General features: G+C 37.4%; 1 protein-coding gene across 1 annotated transcript in view; it reads right to left on the reverse strand.

The window, feature by feature from the left end:
• Positions 1-23000, reverse strand: part of MAP3K14 (mitogen-activated protein kinase kinase kinase 14) — a 52663-nt gene that overhangs the window by 23883 nt on the left and 5780 nt on the right. Inside the window, exons 2-7 of the mRNA XM_039331327.1 lie at positions 13348-13623; positions 12043-12112; positions 10577-10790; positions 8546-9148; positions 6385-6522; positions 3326-3455 (exon numbers count right to left, since the gene is read on the reverse strand). Coding sequence (XP_039187261.1) covers positions 3326-3455; positions 6385-6522; positions 8546-9148; positions 10577-10790; positions 12043-12112; positions 13348-13603 — 1411 coding nt within the window. The 5' untranslated portion in view covers positions 13604-13623. The remainder of the gene's footprint in view (positions 1-3325; positions 3456-6384; positions 6523-8545; positions 9149-10576; positions 10791-12042; positions 12113-13347; positions 13624-23000) is intronic.

Consider the following 23000-nt stretch of genomic DNA (forward strand, 5'->3'; position numbering starts at 1 on the left):
AGGACGCTCAGCTGTGGATATATCTGGTGGTGAAAGGAAAGTCCGATGCTGTAAAGATTTTTTCTCCATAGGAACCTGGAATGTAAGATCCATGAATCAAGGCAAGCTAGACGTAGTCAAAAAAGAGATGACAAGACTGAACATCGACATCTTAGGAATCAGCGAACTAAAATGGACAGGAATGGGTGAATTTAACTCAGATGACCATCAGGTATACTACTGTGGGCAAGAATCCCTCAGAAGAAATGGAGTAGCCTTCATAGTCAATAAAAGAATAGGAAAAGCAATACTGGGATACAATCCCCAAAATGACAGAATGATCTCAATTCGAATCCAAGGCAAACCATTCAATATCACAGTAGTCCAAATCTATGCCCCAACCACTGGTGCTGAAGAGGATGAAATTGACCGTTTCTATGAAGCCCTACAGCACCTTATAGAATTAACACCAAAAAATGATGTCCTTATCATCATGGGGGATTGGAATGCTAAGGTAGGAAGCCAAAAGATAACCGGAATAACAGGCAAGTTTGGCCTTGGAGTACAAAATGAAGCAGGGCACAGGCTAATAGAATTTTGTCAAGAGAATACGATGGTCATAACAAACACTCTTTTCCAACAACCCAAGAGACGGCTCTACACATGGACATCACCAGACGGTCAACATAGAAATCAGATTGACTATGTGCTCTGCAGCCAAAGATGGAGAAGCTCTATACAGTCAGTAAAAACAAGACCAGGAGCTGACTGTGGCTCAGATCATGAGCTTCTCGTTGCAAAATTTAGGCTTAAATTGAAAAAAGTAGGGAAAAGCACTAGGCCACTCAGGTATGAACTAAATCATATTCCTGATGAATATACAGTAGAGGTGACAAATAGATTTAAGGAATTAGATCTGATAGACAGAGTGCCTGAAGAACTATGGATGGAAGTTCGCAACATTGTACAAGAGGTAGCAACTAAAACCATCCCAAAGAAAAAGAAATGCAAGAAAGCAAAATGGCTGTCTGAGGAAGCTTTGCAAATAGCTGAGGAAAGAAGGGAAGCGAAAGGCAAAGGAGAAAGAGAAAGATACACCCAATTGAATGCAGAATTCCAGAGAATAGCTAGAAGAGATAAGAATGCCTTCTTAAATGAACAGTGCAAAGAAATAGAAGAAAACAACAGAATAGGGAGGACCAGAGATCTCTTCAAGAAAATTGGAGATATGAAGGGAACGTTTCATGCAAAGATGGGCATGATAAAGGACCAAAATGGCAGAGACCTAACAGAGGCAGACGAGATTAAGAAGAGATGGCAAAACTACACAGAAGAACTATACAAGAATGAGCTTAACATCCCAGATAACCACAATGAGATGGTCACTGACCTCGAACCAGACATCCTAGAATGTGAAGTGAAATGGGCCTTAGAAAATCTGAGCAACAACAAAGCTAGTGGAGGTGACAGTATTCCAGCTGAGCTATTCAAAATCTTAAAAGACGATGCAGTAAAAGTGCTACACTCAATTTGCCAGCAAATTTGGAAAACTCAACAGTGGCCACAGGATTGGAAAAGGTCAGTTTACATTCCAATTCCAAAGAAAGGCAAGCCAAAGAATGTTCAAACTATCGCATCATTGCACTCATTTCACATGCTAGTAAAGTTATGCTTAAAATCCTACAAGCTAGATTCCAGCAGTATGTGGATCAGAACTACCAGAAGTACAGGCAGGATTTCGAAGAGGCAGAGGAACTAGAGATCAAATTGCCAACATACGCTGGATCATGGAAAAAGCTAGGGAGTTCCAGGAAAACATCTACTTCTGCTTCATTGACAATGCAAAAGCCTTTGATTGTGTGGATCACAGCAAATTGTGGCAAGTTCTTAAAAAGATGGGAGTACCAGACCATCTCATTTGTCTCTTGAGAAACCTATATGCGGGTCAAGAAGCAACAGTGAAAACCGAATACGGAACCACTGATTGGTTCAAAATTGGAAAAGGAGTCCGGCAAGGCTGTATACTGTCGCCCTGCCTATTTAACTTATATGCAGAGCACATCATGAGAAAGGCAGGGCTAGATGAATCAAAAGTTGGAATTAAGATTGCCGGGAGAAATATCAACAACCTAAGATATGCAGATGATACCACTCTAATGGCAGAAAGTGAAGAGAACTAAAGAGCCTCTTGATGCGGGTGAAGAAGGAGAGTGTAAAAGTAGGCTTGAAACTCAACATTAAGAAAACCAAAATCATGGCATCCGGCCCTCTCAATTCCTGGCAAATAGATGGGGAAGAAATGAAGGTAGTGACAGATTTTATTTTTCTGGGCTCAAAAATCACCTCAGATGGGGACTGCAGCCAAGAAATTAAAAGACGCTTGCTCCTGGGGAGGAAAGCTATGGCAAATCTAGAAAGCATTCTAAAAAGCAGAGACATCACCCTGCCAACAAAAGTGCGTATAGTCCAGGCCATGGTTTTCCCAGTTGCAATGTATGGCTGTGAAAGTTGGACCATAAGAAAGGCTGAGCGCAAAGAATTGAGGCCTTTGAACTATGGTGCTGGAGAAGACTCCTGCGAGTCCCTTGGACTGCAAGGCCTTCAAACCGGTCAGTCCTAGAAGAGATCAACCCCGACTGCTCTTTAGAAGGCCAGATCCTGAAGTTGAAACTCAAGTACTTTGGCCACCTAATGAGAAGGAAGGACTCACTGGAGAAGGGCCTAATGCTAGGAAAGATTGAGGGCAATAGAAGAAGGGGACAACAGAGAATGAGATGGCTGGATGGAGTCACTGAAGCAGTAGGTGTGAATTTAAATGGACTCCAAAAGATAGTAGAGGACAGGAAGACCTGGAGGAACGTTTTCCATGGGGTCGCGATGGGTCGGACACGACTTCGCAATTAACAACAACAACAAAAGGTCAGAAAAGATATTCTGCTCCTCTGCTTAAAATTTTATAGCATTCTATATTCATAAATCATTAAAACCAAGATGTTGAAATTTCATTATATTTTAATGTGATGAATAAGTAAGGCTCAAATAATATTTAAAAAACAAAAAAGGAAACAAGTCTAACATTAAAGGAGGGTGGTGGCAGTCAGAAATAGAATAGAAATAGGCTTTGAAGAAAAATATTTCATCAAGTTTTAGTTCCATATCCCACAATGATTGCTTAAATGTTGCAGAAGCAATTCCAAAAGAACTTAAATTGACTAAATTAAAATTCTGCTTCACATCTAGTCAATTTATTTTCAGATCAGGTTTTTGCCTCTGGAATAGTCTGCAATTCCTATTGCTCATGATTAGTAATATTGCTAGTATCTTTTCTCTGCTCTTGATCACTTACCTTCCATCAGTTTCATGAAGATAGTAACCCACTGGCCTTCTTTCACTGCTCCATATAGTGGGAGGACTTTGGCATGTGTCACTTCAGCACATGTTGACAACTCTTCTGCACGAAAGTGTTCAATTTGTACCTAGAAAGAGAAGTATGAGGTAAAAAAGTTTGAACAATATTGGCCTTAAATAGAAAAATAATGGCTTTCACTACAATTAGAATAAACCAAAACTAGCTAGTCCAGTATCTTGTTTCTTCAATGAATTAAGCTGAACGAGGAAAAAAACTCAGAGCAAGAGAAGTTCAGGGCACATCTGAGAAAGCAGAAGATGAGCAAGTTGGGGTATTTGGATTTCTTATCCATAAGGAAGTTGAGAGGCAAACAGACCACTTGGTGCCTATACCTACTTGACCTTTATTACAAAGGATCATGATTCTCACCTCCTTAAGTGAAGAACAGATGAGAATGAGAGGCAGAAAAAATTGAAATGGAAGAGACAGATCCTAACAAAATTTTATTAAAAAAATGACGGTAACAAATGAATAGGATCGATAAAAGAGAAGCTGGCAGAAAAAGAAGCAAAACCAAATTAACAATGAATTAAAAAACAAGAAGAATAAACAATGAGCCAAGAAAACATTCAGGCTCATGATAATTCTAAAGTAACTAAGAAAAAAGAGCTGTGATCTATTGACAGAAAAAAAATGGGAAGTTGAGGAAGAAACTGGGACAAGGTACATTGATTTTCACAAACTCACTGAGATTCCTGAGCCCCCCAGTGGGAAAAATTAATTATTGAAACAGGAGCTTGGTTCATACACACTGTTAAAGCAAATTTGTTTTTACTATCATTTAGTGTGACAATCATGGTTTGTCTATCAAATTTCTCACTTAATTTCCCTCTATCTCTTCTTCCAGAATCTGAATATCTCAATTTTTTTTAGCAGTAATAAAGAGCTGACACCGTTTCCTCATGTTATCAGATAATTTTCCATAAATTGTTTGAACAAACAAGAAATAAAAATCCTCTCTGTGATCTCCCACAATTGTTAACACAAACTAAACAAGCTTACTTCTCTTCCTAGGCTAACCCTGTGCCGATTATTTTTTTCCTTCCACTCAGTTGTACAGAAAAGCAGTGTATTTAGAAGTTACTGCTGCAATGCCAAACACTTCTCTCTGGGTATTCCCATCCTTCTGAACTAGTGGCAGTAACAATACTTTTATATTGCTAGCTGCGCTGCCTAAATGCTCTTCCCACCTGCCTATTCCCAGCGCTTGACAATTCTATTGAGAAAATCCCTAATCCAAATAAAAAGACAAAGAGACAACCAGCCCAGGTACTATATCAATTTTAGTATATATATATTGCTCAGTTCATATAACACATGACAATACCCTATTTCATTACATTTTATCAAAGAGACAGTAAGCAGCAATTAGATACAGCAAATCAATATAGTAGTAAAATGACCGAGGATAGTTGTCAGTTCCATACAGTATGCATTGTTTGTTCCAAGCTACTTTGTTGTCCTGATTTGCAGTAGAGAATGATGTGTCCACCATCAGTACTGAAGTTAAATTGATCGACATCCCCAGGAAAGGGAGCAATTTTACTCATCATCTTACGCAACAAGATATATTTTATTGGTCCCACTGAAGCTGCGTTTTCAACATGGAAGTTACCGAAAGCAACACCAACAAAAAACACAGAGATCCTGGCATAAGCAGAGGTCTTGATAAAGATATTGATATAAAAATATGACAAGTGCCAAAAAGAGTAAGAAGGAACAAAGGATGGGGAGAAAACAAGAGCAGTTTTTCATTTCTTTGACCTTACATCTCTGTGGCCTGCTGAACAAATAAAACAAACAAGCAAGAATAAACCAATATTATTGTTTGATATAGTGATATGTTCCCATTGAAAGAAGCTGGGATCTAAAAGCTAACATCACATTGTGCCTTCGGTTCAAAATTAGGCTAAACATATCCTAGTAGATTTTTGTACAAATGAGCTAAATATTCTTTTTCTAGCTTTTTTTTTCAACCCAAACATTAAAATACAGTCTGCCCATAGATACAGATAAGAGAAAAGCTAAAACAAGAGCTGATTATATAAAGACTGGTAAAACAAAACATCTATAAAAGAGGATAACTGCTAAAGAGAAGGAAAAGATTAGTCATTAGCTAGCTGCTGCTAATTATTGGATCAGAGAATGAAACAAAGAACAAAAATTCAGAGCGTAGAGGGAAAAAAAGAATTATAAATAACAGCTTCAAGACACATCAGAGAAGCTTCAGGCATCTGAGCTCCCCAACTTGTTAATTTAGCTCCCCCCTGGGGTCTTAAACATAATACCAGCATTAAACATAGGAGTGTGAAAGTGCATGACGCATTACAAGGAGGAAATCTAGACTGCTGCTGAAGATGCCACCAAAGCACACTATGTGTCTCAAAAAGGATTAGATACCTACAAATCAGCTCTAGCTAGTAGCTTAAAGCTACAACTTTAATAAAAGTTGAGACTTATGCTCTCCCACCATACTCTGTACTCAAATACAGAGATTGGTGATATTTTTAAGACTAATATTTTAATTACATGAGCTGCTGTGGCTGGAGCTCACTTCATTGGACGAGACTGACTACATCTATATTGTAAAGGAAAGAAGCAAGTCAAATTGCCAGGATTCAATGATTAGATTAAAGAAACTTCTATTATTATTAATATCTGACCCTGTTACAAATTGTACAAATGATTTCTGCCATGCAAGAAAGCAGCTAAGATCACCTCTGCAGGCGATTTTGGCTGCTGCACAAGAGTGATCCTTCCCTGGCAGCCTGTTACATTCACAGCCAGCCAGAGATTCCGCAGTTTGGTGTCACCATGGCAACGACCTCTGGCTTGACCTTGAGGATGTGACAAACAAGTTTCAGCAGAGCATCAGTGCTTCAACTGCTCCAGCCTTCAGCAGTTCCACTGAAAAGGGAAGCAACTTTCATTTCCTCTTTTTTGATGCTGCTTTCCCTCCCTTGAAGGCAACAGATTTGCATAATGTATCACTGTACCTTTTTGGCTGCGCACTGAAAGCCAGTCTGCTTGTCCTCCATTTTGTACACTTCTCCAAAAGTGCCTGTGCCAAGCAAACTTTGAGATTTGGTCCAGTGAACCTCTTCACGGTACTCATAATCGACTGCCTTGAGTTTCTGCAGATTAGCAACCAGGAAACAAAAGAGGAAAAGAGGCCTTGAAAAGAGGATGCCAAAATTATTGTCAAGAACAGGTGAAAAAACATTTTGGAGCTTGCCTTTTAAAGCCAAGTTATCCTGCCATTAGTTCACATGTTTACTGATTCTTCTCTATCCTTGAGTCTTAGAAATTTACTATGAACAGAATTCCTTTTGTTTCATTTTTTGGGAACTAACTACAACTCACATAATTATAGCTACTCTAGTTTAAACGCCCAGAATCTGCAGTGAGAAAGCTAGGTGGTTACGGTACCTAATGATTTCTCCTGCCTCTAAAAGAGAAGAATAGCTATCTTTTGCTTCAGATTAAGTTTACATAATCCTAGGAAACAGCACAATTTGGAGAAAGAATAAAGATGCATCACAAAATAAGATCCCTGGACAGGGAGTAAAAAAGTGATATGAATTCAGGAGTTACCCAGTTCTTTTAAAGGGCAAGAGAGGAGTGGATCTTCCATAGGAATAAATATTCTCTATATCCCTTCCATCCTTGACTTTGTGAGAAACATAGGATTTCTATGAGCAGATTCATGCAATAAAAATAATTTATAATAAATGCTTGTCTTACATAGAAACATTTTAATACTTCCAATTAACTGTTTCTACGAATAATTTACTTTCAAAAAATAAATACTCATATGAAATGTTCTTTAAACATCATGACCATCAAAAATATACCAAGTTATACCAGCATCATGTTCACAAAGTCTTAACAATATAGCGGAACAACAATCTTCCTCATAATATACACAATAGCAACTGGGATTTGAAAGTATTCTTACTGCCATGTTACTCACACTTTATGGTTTCATAGAGTTATAGTCATGAATTTATGTAATGCTTTTCAACATTACTGAAACTAATGATCATCTCCTTTTCTATTGGCAATAAATTTCATGAAAAAAAAATCACAAATGTTATGTCATCATATACCTCTTCCTACATGTCCAGAATCTAAACCAGTCTATCTACTCAAATTTCCAGCTTTATTATTGCTGAATAAAAGTGCTCTAGTTCTCACATAAATCTTTAAAACAGCACTTGTATTTCAATACAAAAACGAAATGAAGCCATTATGGCAGTGGTTCTCAACCTGTGGGTCGGGACCCCATTTGGGGTCGAAAGACCATTTCACGGGGGTCGCCAAACAAGGCTGTCCGCCATTTTTTTCCCCTTTTCTTTGGCCACGCCCCTGGCACCTGGTGATGTATAAGTGGTTGGGGGTCACCACAACATGGGGAACTATATTATGGGGTCGCGGCATTAGAAAGGTTGAGAACCACTGCATTATGGCATGTTGTGTGAATCACCAGTGACTGTGTCTGCTATGGATTGTTGAGTAAATCACAATAGGATGGATTTATATTTGCTAAGTGATAAACCAGTAGTTTATAAAAAAACTGCAACTTTGTTCACACATTATACTAAATCAAAACCAAAAAACCAAGTTGAACATAAAATGCAAACTCAGCAATTTCTTCTGCTATTGCTCAAATAAGTAGGATGGGAGGGATGGGATAAAATATTTCCATTTCAAAGGAGGGTCCTACTACCTTCCATATGAATTCTTTCACTAAAAGTAACTTAAAGTGCATTAAAATGAATTTTCACTCTAAGATCATAACAGTAATTCCTTTGTTAAACCAGCACAAGACATAAGAAATAGTGCCCATTGTTTTTAAAAGCTCATTTTCTTTAGAAAGCTAGCCTATTGGAGAGGAAAACTGCAGTCTCACCTTTTCTTTCTATGCCAGATTTTTAGTAGTTTTCCCACATGGAAAATATAGAAAGATATAACATCCCTGCTCCATGCGGATTCAAATATTTTAATTCAAATGTTCTCTGTTGTGTAATACTTTTAAAGGCATGTTTTCTCTTTGACCAAGCTATTTATAGGAATATGGTTCTAGGTGATGATCCCTATCTTTACTTTGCAGAATACAGTATGACCTATGACTGTTAACAGTTTTCAAAAGCTCACCTCTGTAAGCAACACTCCTTCGTTTTCATTAATTTCCTGTAGGCACACTTTTGAACTTGATCCATCTTTCCAAGTCTTGGCCAAACAAGCTAGGTTTCTTGGTTCTCCAAGAATAACATTGCCCTTCAATGCATCTACTAGAAATTCATCCATAGAAAGATTATCTGAAGTGTTTTTTGCAGACTGATGACATTTGGAAAAGCTATGTGCCAGATTCAAGTCTGAAAGATAACATTTATTCTCCACATTTGAAAGATCATCAAAAAGGTAAGTCTTCAGAGGGCCATGTTTCAAAGCAGGAAGCAAATAGCTACAGCCATACAAATAAGGAGGAAATTTGTTTGAAGGAGAGGGATACACAGTCTCCAATTGAGAGCCCAAATTATCTTGTGTATAGGATTTCCAAACATGACTCAAGCACTGAGCAGGGCTGATCAACTTGTGTAACTCTAGCTTCGCTTGGTTCTTTATCATGTGCAACTTGCTAGTAGATAAAACTTGGTTTGGTTTCTCAAAGGAACTGAAATCAGAACCAAAATCCTTATATAGTTCTGAATGCCATGAAGTGATATTGAAGAGGGTGCCCAAATGAGAGTCATCTTCCTGGAAGAAAAATGAACTAGTTAGCTACCCAGGATTGCATTCTAAACTCCATCAATACTTGGGAAAGCTATTTTTTCAATTGTCAGATTCCAATTAGTTAAAAGCAAAATATCTAAAAGCTGGGAACCACGGACATGAATTTCTAACATTTTGGAAGAATGGTTTTACATGAACTTTATCTATAAATAAATATGAACCAGTGATTTACAGGTAGCCCTGGACTCACTATCATTCATTTAACAGTTGTTCAATTTACAATAGCTTTGGAAAAAATGACTTGTATTTGCACTTAATGACTGTTGCACTAATTGATCATAGTTTGGGCTCTTGGGTCTTTGTTTACCACTACTTGCAATGTCCTACAGTGACATGATTGTGGATTTGTGAGTGTTTTACCAATTTCTAGAAAAAAATGCCCACAGGGGAAGCTGGAATAATTTAATGACCATGTGATTCATTTAATGGTTGCTGTAAAAATTATCATAAACTCACATCCAGTTCAACTTACAACTGCAACAATTTACAGTCCCAACTGTGGTAATAAGTCGAGGACTATCTAGAATTTTAAATATGTAATCCACTCTATTTTTGAATATTATTATTACAGAGAGTTCCACAATTTCTGGCTGGCTTTTATAACTATATGCTCTGTTTGACCAACACTGGAACACTTTTTTGTAAGATGCCCTTCCTGCATTGGGTTAAGTCAATGCAAATCACTATCAAAAAGCAACCAAGAGACATCTTTGAAACTCTTCTAAATCTGAAGAAAGGAAGGATGGTGAAAAATTGCTGCTTTGTCCCTAATTTGCTAAGACTCCCTGGGTGTTAGAGGCAAGATGATTACTTATCAGATGTACTAATGTACAGGATAAAGAATGTGCTTCATGACAAGCAAATTTCCATATTTAGCAACTTATTGAATTAGGGGAAAGATGTGAGTGTTTTTGAAATAGAAGAGTGTAATAAAAGTTTCATAAATAAAAAATATTTATGTATTTATCCACTCTAGTGTGCTGGATCTCAATTCCAATAACATCTGGGATTTATGGAAGTTAAAGTCCTAAATGTTTCAGGCATGATAAATTATAAAAAAGTGGTCTAAAATCATACTGCTAAGTAATCATTAGTGATCTCTGTCCTCTTTTATATTGTCATCGTACATGTCATCTATTGTAGATAGTAATTTTAAAAATTTCCCCTCCAAATTGTTCAGGATCTTATCTTATAACACATTTTGCCACAGGATAGATTTCATAAAGGTGAAAAATGATATCTGAGCTGTTGCTCATTTGTGCATTGTTAATACAATTACAAACACACATGTCTCTGAGAAAGAAAACAGGTACTGCTGAGGTTAAGTTCCATTATAGCCATCATCAATGCTATATTCAAGCATGATTTGAAGCAGTGTAGAATATACCCTACCTGCACAGGTATAGGTACACAGCTCTCCTGCTCTGGAGTCCTTGGCTTTCGAATTAGGGAGGATGTTCTTTTTGATGTTTTAAGGGAGGACTTTCTCTTTTGCTGTTTCTTCCGGGATTTGCCACGATGTAAGGCCTTCCAGGAACCTGGAGCCATTTTTCCTTCAGTTGCATGAGCCACATTATTGGGGATTTGATCAAGGCTGCTAGACCGGCTGACAGAAAGTAGTATTACAGATATATTTTAGCTTAACTCACAAAACCCACAATCATTTAACAGGTCTGAAAGCCACACACTAAGATCTTGAGAACATTTGGAATAATCATAATAAATAAGTTCTCAAACTAAAGAATGAATACATTTGTGAAAAATGCATTTAAAATTTAATTTTGTAATATCCTTCATCTTCAATTTCTAACAAAATACACCAATAAAGTTATATATCTACATAATTTTTAAATCATACATTAAAACACATATTTTCTCAGATGTTTCCTCTTCAACAATATTTTAATATGAGTGTCAAAAGTGAGCCAAAGAGTTTAGCCTTATTAAAATGAAAGCAATGCCATGGCGTACCAGACACCGGATTTATTTGCTCACAGCAATGTTGAAACATTCATTATATAAACCTTACTGGTTTGACTTTCTGAATGATTGATATTTTGGAGTTATGAGGGCAAAAGGCAAACTTAGACATAATAGAAAAGAAAAGGACTGTGAATAACAAAAAACAGAATACATGGGGATGGGGGCTATCCAAGAAACATTTTATTCTGCTGGTATTATTGCTTCATGTCACAATCAAAATATTTTATTTTTTTCAAAATACAAAATCCAAGACGGAGTCGAGCAATGGCTCCTTTTCATAATAATATTGATTCTTTCCCTATCTTTCCCTTCTTTTAAAACAACAATTCTAAACTTTTTCACAATCACAGAATAATTTACTTGAATGTTGCTTATAAAATTTAGCCTTGCTATTCCAGTTTTGTTGAAAATCTGCAAGACCACTCTGTAGTTATCCCATAAGAACTAAAACCTTATGCAAATTATGCTACATCTGCAATGGTATACAATGTGTCTTACCAGGAACTGCCAAGTCCTGACAATCTTCAAAGAACAATTTCAAAGATACCATATTTTGTAACGTAATGCAGAAAATTCTGAAGAATGAAATTTGGTAATTCTAGCACAATGGTTTGGATACCAGTATAGGATAAAAAGTGGAATTAAATGGAATATATGACCTCTGCTGAATGGGGGGCATGAATCAAAGCAAGCAAGATAGTAGTCATCAAAATATGGTTGAAGAGCCCAGCCCTTGAATAGTTTGTTGCTCCCCCCATGTGGATATACTCCTTCCAACATGGATTCAAAGGATTCTCCTCTTTTTATGCAAGTGAATTTGGGGTAAGGAGCAGGTGAAGGTGTTGTGGTTTTGCATTTTATGAAGGAGAACTTACCTGTATTGTTTTGTGTGAGCAATAAAAGGCCTCTCTGAATAGGTGGGACTGAACTCCTGGCTTATCTCACCTGAAGAAAATTTTTAAAAAAGAAATCCAAACATGCCATAATGAAGCAAGAAACATCAAAATCACAAACATTTACAGAACTCAGCTTCACTAAAATGTGAGGCCATTTATTATTATTGTGTTCGATTTATACCCACATTTCTCATCAAAGAATCAGCAGTATTAGAGAGAGTTAAAATTTGATAAAATATCAAGAAAACATAAAGGAAGACTGCAAATATATTTCAGAGGATTGAAAAGGGGGGAGTCAAATATTACATTAAAATAGTCAAGGTAATATATATATATATATATATATATATATATATATATATATATATATATATATATATGTGTGTGTGTGTGTGTGTGTGTGTGTGTGTGTGTGTGTGTGTGTGTGTATGCATAAACATATACATATAGATATGTATATAAATAATAGCACAATCCTGGAGAAAATCTATTTGGTTTCTAGAAAATCTATTTGGTTTCAAAAACAAACTGATGGTAAATATCAATCAATTCAGACTACTTCTGAATTTAAGAATGCTGATTAATTGAGAATAGGAGAACAAATGTTTTTTTTTTTTTTTGACGTGCCTAAATTATATTAAAATCCCAGTTTATCAGATCTTAATATAGTGGACTTCAGATGCAACACAATCTGTTAGCATTGTACATGTAATGCCATGTTATGCATGCATTGAATTCCGTTTGACATTAGTTGTTACATAACTACTAAGTTTGTATACAATGGTATAACACATGCATAAATTCCCTTTCAACATTTCATGAACATTCAGATATAGCAGATGCTCCTGTCCCCAGTGGTCTGTTAAGTCAAGGATTTATTGTAATTCTATTCTAAGTATTTACCGGTACTATAAATCTCTTACACTTTCAAAGTTAAAGGTTTCTACTAGAATTCAGACTCAGAATTACAGAGAGAGATGGAAATGTCAGGAGAAATGGAAAAGTGAATTAAGAGCAATTAATATTCAGAAAGCACTTCTCTCTTAATCATTGTGGTATCCAATTGAATGCCCTTATTAAGACTGATAATCTATTAGAAGGCTACCAATTGATCTTTCCAGAAGAAAGTTATACTTACCGTACATAAACATTAACTCTCTCTCTCTCTCTCTCTCTCTCTCTCTCTCTCACATACACACACACACACACACACACACACACACACACACACACACACACACACTTTCAGCTGCTCCTTTCATTAATATATTATTTTCCACTTACATTCTGCCTGGGCAATGATGGAGATTGAGGCTAAGCTCCCTTCTCCGCTATCTTCCTTGGCAGTTCCTTTAGCAATCACATCATTAAGGATCTTCCATGATCCATGAAACATCTTTTTATCTGGCTCCTCTACTTTGCAAACATTGCTTTTCTTTTCACTCACTACTTCTTCTGGCCCTTTGCCCATTAGGAAATCCTTTGGAGATCCAGTAGCTGGCTCTGTATGGTCCTGGCAAGCTATTTCCATTACTGCCATCTCTTATTTTTGGTATGTTACTAAAAGACAAATCCCAGGAAAAGAAGCATTAAATGTTAATTTTTAAGCATTTGTTCTGATAGAGCTTATCGGTATTGACGATTACCTCTTTCTATGCTGGACAATTAAAAGTGTTTTTTCTTGAAGAAAACATATTACCTTATAGCAGAAAACAAATCACAATACCTAAGTAGCTATGTGGCTACTTAGAAATCACAAATCATCTTTTAAAAACATTTTTTGAAATTCAAAAGGAATTAAGAAGTTACGTATTCTAAATGCCAACAGCAAACATTTTAGCAAATATCCTGCAATTATCACAAATGTTTTCTTTTCTTTTTTAAAATAACGGACCTTTTTATTTTATAAACTATATTTAAATTGTTATACTACTTTGAGAATAAAATTTCCTTTAAAGACACAGCCTTACATACACCCATACTTTGCATCTCTATTGAAAATGTATTTATAATGCTTGTCCTTATCATTTATAATTCTAAAGCTGTCCAATTTCTCAGAGATAATGTACAAGTTGAAAACCACAGAAAGAACAATTATCAGGCAATGGGAAGATGGTCATTCAAACACAGCAGACATAAGAACATCTCACAAAGGGAGATCATAGGCTACTCTATCCCCAAACCTGGTGAAATAGTTAAGCCATATTTAAAGAAAAGCAGGCTTGCAATTATGCTAATCAAAGCAGAAGGGACTTTGAGAAGAGCATCCCAATCCAGGAACAGATGCGATTGGTGTACAAGACAAATCTGTGCGAAGGCCTTCCTGGCTACAGCTGTCACATGTTCTTTGACTAGGAATTTTGAGCAGGAGTCCAAGAAGAACCTCAAATTGTACATCAGTTCCATGTGGGGAATGTAACCCTTATTTAGAATTAGAGGTACAAAGTTCCCAGAACTGGAAGTTCATATCCACATCAGTATTTACTTTGTCTTGCCAGGGTTGAGCTTAAATGCATTGCCCTGCAATCTCGGAGCATTGATTCAAGTATTTTATGTTATGAGTCGGTTGTCCACAGCTCAAGATGCACATGATACTGAGCTATATAATCAGCATGCCAATTATACCTGACCCATACAATGGATAACCTCACACAGGAGCTTCATATACAGTAAATGTTACTTAGAAGGAATAAAAGCAGGGGTATCAAATTTGATTTCATTGAGGGCCGCATCAGGGTTGTAGTTGATCTTGCAGGGCATGGGTGAAGTGGGAATGGCTGGGGTGAGCACGGCCAGCTCGATGTTGCTCATGTTGGGGGGGCACTTGTGGTGGTGCCCAGGTGGGGCTGAAAGGGATCCATTGTCTCCAACAGAGGAAGGTGAGACTGTGGTAAGCCTCATACCTTTGTCCACCAGAGGAACATTGTCATCCCTCTCAGGTCCCACAGAGGATCCCTGGTGGTACAGGGAGCCCTGGGCAGTGGAGGGCAAGTGCCAAGCCCAGCCTTCCCCAAGGGGGTGCCCGGCTGTGCTTGCCTCCTCAAGGCTTCTGCTGCTTGGCTTGCTCTTCTTGGCCAGGTTGCTCATGGGGGTGTGCAGAAAGGCAAAGCCTTCAGAAAGGCCCACTCCCTCTCCAGGCGAGGAGTCCCTGTTTTGTAACCAAAGTATCCTCAGCAATAGGATGGGAGACCACCAGGAAAGATCAGGGAGGAGGGGACAAGGGGATGGCGAAAGGGCAGCTGGGCTGTTCATGGCCAAGTGCAAAGGCAGGACTTCCCTCAAATCCTCCCATTCGCTCATTATAATTCCCTTCCTTTCTTCCTTTCCCCCTCTTCTTCTTTTTCCTTCCCTCTTCATTATCCTTTTCTTTCTCTTCCTTTCCCTCTTTCCTTCTTCCTTCCTTGCTCTCTTCCCCTCTTTCCTTTTTTTCTTTTTTTCCTCTTTCCCTTTCTCCTTTTCTGTCCCTTCTTGGATGCTCAAATGCAAAAGGGAAACATTTCTCGATGCTTCTCAGAGCTCCTCTGTTTTTTATGTTGGTTTTCTATACATAATCTTTAAAAAGGCTCTTCTGTGGGGACCCTGCCATAGTCTAATTCATACTGGAAATATAGCAAAAGAAAATGTTTTTTCCCACTCTGCTTTGTCCTGTTTTCCCCACTGGAAATGGGCTGTTTGCAACACACAAGGGGGGGGGGATACTTTCCTAAGAGCTCACAATTCAAGAATACCAATGTTAACTTGAATTGCCAATAAAATCCTGTCTGTGATAAAACAGAACACAAAATTGCTTTCTCCTTTGAGCCCAAGTCTCAATGGGTCCAGGACTGAAGAATTAGTTTTGCAGCTTAGAAGTGATCTTGAATGGAACTGGCTGATAAGCAGCTGCTGTAATCAGAAATGGCTCAGCCTTGGTTGGTCTTCCACAGACTCTCCTTTTTAGAGAAAGCAGCTTGTGCTGACATAGTGAGACATTACTAGATTTTCTATTCTGCCCCTACCAAAATGGAAGTATCATTTTTATATTGACTGTGCTGGCTTTTCTTTTTCCTTATGTTTGCCCCCCCCCCAAAAAAGGGAAAAGCATTTCACAAAAATCTCTTATTTCTCTCTTTTACTGTTTTACCCATTTTATATTCAAACAAATCTGTTGTACATAAAATATATGTGAACAGCAGTTTTACTGTGTAACATGAAGTGTAAGTTTACCTGACAATAGGAAAAAGTTATGAAATTAGGAATCTAAATTGGAACATACAATCTAAATTTCTGAGAGTCCACTAATTAGAATTCCCTGCTATATAAATGCTTATTTAATTATTACTTTTTGGAGTATTATGTAATTGGCATCCAAGTTGTTGCCAAGAATTTGTCTTTACATTTTTGCAGAGATGTGTTACGTCAAATTAAAGAGAGCAACTTTTCAGAAAGATCACACCCATTACAGAATCTCTTTCAAAAGATATTAACAGTAACTGGGAACGACATTAAATGTCCATGTATACATTTTTATACTATTTGATATTCACAAACGAACACAGACATTTGAGTTTCAATTTTCTTTTTTTCTGGTGGAATTTTCTTTCTTGAAGTAATTAGGAAATCTTTGTGACAATTAAAAAGGAACATTAAAAACTACTTTAGTATAAAGAACCCAATATTTTTTTACTTATACATATTATAAAATAATTAACTAGGAGGGCATGGCTTTTTGAGATGCAACTACAGCTAAATGGGCCTGCCTTCGTGCTCAGGTTCCAGTATCTTTCTCTGGCAAGGATCCTCTTTTTGTTTTGCAAGGCTGGAAGCCAAGAAAGGAACTTTGCTTCTGTTTTGATCATGGCATCTTGAAATTTTCTGGAAGACAGAAATCTTGGACTTTAAAGTCTGCTGGGGTGAGGCATGCAAGGTAAAGTTTCCTGCCACCCAGGCGAGGTAGATGAGAAATTGTTTCCTGTACTTGAAGGAACGCAGAGAGATCTTCAGAAATATTGGCTAGCCAGGAAGGGTGGGGCTGCATTTGAAACTCATTTAAGGGATTTACAGGCCTAGCATATATACTTCATCCCCCTTTGGCTTTCCTCCATAAGAGACCCCACACACACACACAAACTCTTCTATTTGTTTTAGGCTATTTTCCCCTAAAGCTGTTTTGTTTTTTAAATAGATGATACACACCACATATAAGTCTTGAGTCTTTTCCAAGCACTCCCATGTTTTATGTGGCCCTCCTTCTGTCAATACAGCTGCCCACGCAGAGGGAAGGGCCTATCATTAAAAGATATGATAACCATAGTCTCAATTGTTTATTATTGGTCTGAGAATCACAGGCAATGAGCACATATACCATTTTGCAGAAGAAAATATTGGTGAACTGATCTAAGCATATAAGAAGAACCAATCTGGTGTAATAATTAAAGGCACCAAGCTAGAAATTGGGAGACTGCGAATTCTAGTCCTGCCTTAGGTGTGACTAAGGTGAATTTCTGGGTGAATTTGGGCCAATCAGTCTTTTCAGCCCTAGAAAAAAAGCAATGGCAAACCACTAACCCTTACTCATCAGTACAAGCTGGGAATCCCTATATAACCCAGATTCCATCGAGGAGCTTATAACTGTCACCTTCCTCTATGGAACTAAGCAAGTCCTTTCTAATTAAGATCCCAGCTTGTCTTTTATACCTAGGAACTTTTTATATTTTGATAGGACTCCTTCTCTAAAGTTACCTATTTCCTATTTTTAAAAATTGGTCAAAATGGCTTGTTACACAATGCAGTACAAAACACAGCAGCAGGTAAAGCAAATATTCAGATAGCTCACTTCAAACCCAGATTACAGAAGATCCTTGCCAAAAAGTACCTCCTCATCTCTATCCTAAAGCAGAAATCCACCAAAGGAAAAATAAAATGGGTTTTGCTACAAAAGGAACTTATGTGCCTTCCTATCTTTGCCACCACCTTGACTTTGTTAAATTTATTATTTCATGGACGCTACTCTTAGTCTCCTTTTTTGCATTTGCTTGAGGTGGTTTGATTTTACATATAGTAGTTGCACTCTTGGCTGAGGGCTTGCTTTTGCTTGTTTCAGCAGCCAACCCTTTTCTTGTAAAGAACGCCCACGTTCTGGATCCCACACAAACAATGCTCTCTCAGTAGATTAAATGACTTCTCTCTTCCCTAGCTTCAGGTGGCTGCTCAGAAAGCCTTTTCTAACATTTCAGAAGCCACAATTTTCAGTCGCATCTTGCAGACACCTTTCCTTTTTAAAGAACAGAAGGATGTTGCATCTCAAAAACAAAACCAATTTGTGATATTGCCCCCAGTTAGGCTCATGGTCTCAAGGGATTTGCTTCAATTAGATAAGATATCAATGTTTATTTTCATGAAGCAAAACAGGAAAGAGAAAATAATTTTTAACTGAATTCGTTTATGGAAGAACCATAAACGATGGGCTGTCTAGATTTCCACAAACCAAAGTTGATATCTGCATGTTCCAGGCCTTCCTGATTTTCTTGGTTTTATGAATCATTTGAACATTCTGAAGTTCTCTATAAGCATGATCTGTGTTCACTGAGGGAAACATATGCTCCACATTTGCTTGGCATTAACTATAATTCAAATCACGGACATGCTACAAAAGTATAAAGCCTTTCTAATTAGCCCAAACTGAAGGCAGAATATTTGCCTATATCAGGAATAAGCAGCCCTGCTGGTCCATTCTGTTTCTGATATAGCTCAAAGGTCTACCATAAAAGTGTTTAGATCAGTCCAAATTATTCCATGACAGTGTCACATACTCTATGTTGCATCATACTACATGCATCCTTCTCTAAAGTATTATGCATTTAATTCTTAAACTACTTTAAGATTAGCTTTAAAAACATTTCTCCAATATGCATTTTTGTTCACTTTTTTTCCAGAGGGCCTTATTTTATTTTTGTACTAATTTTTTGAGGTGAAAAAACTAAATACAACCAGGTTGTTAATGCCTTTTTAACATCAAAAAAACCTAGCAGATCATCCCATTATCATCTTAAAAATAATAAATGGCAGCTATAGTACCTTTCACTTCTTAAGTATTGATCTAAAATAATTAGGAATCAAGATATGCATACTTAGAATTAAAAAATAAAATATCTTTCAGCAATGTCAAAAATAACAGCAAATTGTTTACAATTTTACACACCTAATCGTTCATATGAAAATACAACCACGATTTACCTTCTAAGCCTCCTTCCGTGTTTAAGTTTTAGGAATTCTACTTACAGTTGCTAATTTAATTGTGATGATATTTCATATTTTCAAATATTGTTTTGAACTATACACATTTGTTATATAGAAACCAATGTCTGGGCTATACTAATGGGTTATTCATGCCATTTTTACAGCATTGGTAGCAGATAAATTCTTCAATACTACAAATATAAATTTATGAATCCATTTATTCAATGCTGCCTGCTTTACACACAAGTAACCCAAACCACTCATAAATAGTCTCAAGCAGAAACATAGCATTAGTCATCTATAATAGGGGTCCCCAACCTTCGGTCTGTGGACCAGTACTGGGCTGCGGCATGCCAGCAACCAGTCAGAAAAAGAAGCAAAGCCCCATCTGCAAAATGCAGGCAGCATACAAAACTGCAAAAAACGTCTCTCCACATAACCTGTCTCTGGTGCCCAAAAGGTTGGGGACCTTTAATCTATAATACAAATATCCCATCAGACTGCCTTTCCCTATGGAAAGGTCAGATAGGCTTCAAGGATTCTGGGGAAGGTCAGGCCTTTGTCGCTTCCTGCAATGCAAGGATTCTAAGCTTGGCTCCCCTCTTAACTCCACCATATTATGAAAAAACTGCTTATAAACATGGAAAATGTATAGACAATTACAATGAAATATGCTTGTTCTTCATTGATATTTATTGAGTTCACCCATCACCATGGGTTGAAATATCTACAGTATGTAGTACCCCTGAGAGCTAAGTGATGCTGTGACTGCCCTCTTGCAGTGCCTGGAGACTGTGGGGCCTGGAGGGGCCACAAAAGGCTTCAGCTAAACCCTGGCAAGACCAAGTGACTTTGAATGCATGAAGCCCCAAAATCCGAGACTTTGAAGTATTTAGTGCTGGATGGAGTGGCACTACTCCAAGATGCATCCAGTCCACAACCTGGAGGTTCTTTTGGACTTCTGATTCCTGCTCAAAGAGTAGTGGCAGTCACAGCAAGAGAACCTTTGGACACTTTCACGTTGTGCATAAATTGTGGCCACTTCTGCATTAGGAGTTCTCATGCTCACTTATTCAAGCCTAGTCATCTCATGGTTGATTACTGCAATGTGCTCTACATAGAGCAACCCTTGAAGGGTCTTTGGAAACTACGCCTGGTGCAGAGTGCAGCAGCATGGACAGTTCTTGGGGTCCCAAGAGCGCCCCATGTAACACCACTGCTCCCTGAGCTGTACTGGCTGCCAATTTACTTTGGGATGCAATAAAGTATATATAATCACCTTTAAAGGCAGAGAAAGCATGCTGCAGGCCAGGATGTTCCAGCTGGAAGGGTGCAGGAGAAGAACTTTTCTATTGTTGTTACTGTTTGGAACCTCATATCCCCCTGGAGTGAAGTTGGCTTCAACCCTCCTGATTTTCTGTTATTTTTGACATTGCTCAAAGACATTCTATCCCTTAATTCTAAGCATATTCCTCTATTCTAAGCATAGTTGATTTCCAACTATTTTGTATCACTTAAATTATCTTCAGAATTGGAAAAAACCAATAGGCTGACATTCTGTCTACTAAGTCTATGCTTATGTAGACAATCATGTTCACAAAGCAGATTTAAAACAAAATCTTCCAGAAATCCTTTAAAGCAAATTCTGCCCAATGTAGTAAACGCAAAAGCTAAATACTTCAGAAAGTATTTCAAGACTAGCCAAAGAATTTTCCTTTTGAATTCAGTTTTGAAATAGGTGAAGAAAATGTGTTTAAAAAGAACTATTTAAAAAATGCTGAAGCTATTGCCAGGATTCTTTGAGCATATTAATGAGAAAGTACAGTTATGTGCCTTGAATAATATTGGGGAGGCCCAGGCCATTCAAGAAACTACTACAGAGAAGCCGGCACAGTTTAAGAGGTACCCAAAGAAGTTAATCCTCAGGTAAATGAGGATTCCACAGTTGCAAATATGCTCTAAAGATCCTCTTGGAACTTGGCAAGCCATAGACCCAGACAGGATGAATCACCAGAGATGATTAGATATGTGAACCTTAAAATGCAGCCTGCACAGCCTTGCAGCAAATGCTACAGGCCAGTTCTCAACAAAATTTAGTGCTTCCTCTACACCCACGCTTTCGGACACAGCCTTCTGCAACTCCTGCTGCTATTTAAATGTAACTTGAAGAAAAAAATGTGAGCCACTAATGACTCATCCTACACCCAAAGCATAGACTACCCCGCTGTTAAGTCGAGGACTGGGAATGACTGTTGAACCTTATAAATGGGAAAACAGCCTTTTAATTTCTATAAACAAAATTAAAATCTCCAAAACAAAACCCAGGCCAAGTTTTACTGCAGATTTATTGCAAACACTGCTATAGAAGTACAATACTGGAAATGCTTTCAATATAAAATTGACTTTTTAAAATGAAACTTCAGCTGGAGCAGTATTGATTCAACTTGTGATATTAAGTGGATTTAACGTATATTCTTTTGCTCTGCATACTTTTTTATTTTTAGATTTTACATTTAAATATATTTATGCAGGGTTCTGCAAAAGCCAGAAATTCACAGGGCAGAGCTGTCAGGTACACAGACAATACATTTTGCTGAAACATATAGGGAGAAAAGACAAGGACTTTGTGAAGTGCCCTGGGTAAAAGAGGAAATTTGCAACCCTAACAAAGACAGAAACAATCAACTTTGTACGCCTTTATTGCCTTGGCATGCAATAAAGATACTTCTCTATTTGGGCTGAATGTCTGAGAACCTCTAAGCAAGTTGAAGACAAACTGAGGATTTATCAAGGAGCTTAACACTAAGCTTCAGCAATTGTGAATTGGCATGAGACCATTTACTTGATGAACCATTACATTTTTATGAACTTGCCTAAGCTTTATAATGAGCCCCAAAGACTAATATTTCTACTAGTCCACTAGTCACCGATCACATTAGAACCCATTAATCACAAATGGTTGATCCCATGTTGATGGAATCCAAATTAAATAACTGTGAAACTTTTATCTCATTGAATATTATGTTGCTGGCTACTCTGTGCTTCAGGATCTCATCAATTCCAAGCCAGCCCAATTTTCTCATTTTTCAAATCTATCCTTTCTTCACATATTAGTTTGCAATTCAATATATAAATTATTTATTTTGCAAATATTTGTTTTGTAATATTTGTTCCTATTACAAATATCTATTTGTTCCTGACCCTATCTATTCTTCCTCTTTTACAACATACTTCATAACTCAATCTTGGCACATTTAATCAAATTTTGTTTTTCTTCTGACATACATACATCATTTTATGTTGCTTTGGTAACAATAGGAGGAAAAAGAAGTATCATCTATGTTCACCGACTAGAGTTACTTATAAAAATAATAACAGCTAGATAACAAAATTAATTAAATAATAATCATAATTCTCAGTTCACCTTATTTGGCAAAAGTGAGAAATTAATACTACACAAAAGTATGGATGCTTTAGGACAGTGTATTCAATACTTCTATAGCAGTGTTCCAATATCTCAGGGGCTGCTACAAAGAAGAGGGAGTCAAGCTATTTTCCAAGGCACCTGAAGGCAGGACAAGAAGCAACGGATGGAAACTAATCAAGGAGAAAAGCAACCTAGAACTAAGGAGAAACTTCCTGACAGTTAGAACAAGTAACCAATGGAACAACCTGCCTCCAGAAGTGGTGAATGCTCCAACACTGGAAGTTTTTAAGAA

This window comes from Crotalus tigris, unplaced genomic scaffold (assembly GCF_016545835.1).
Source record: "Crotalus tigris isolate CLP2741 ecotype Arizona unplaced genomic scaffold, ASM1654583v1 scf7180000024437.13266115, whole genome shotgun sequence".
NCBI lineage: Eukaryota > Metazoa > Chordata > Lepidosauria > Squamata > Viperidae > Crotalus > Crotalus tigris.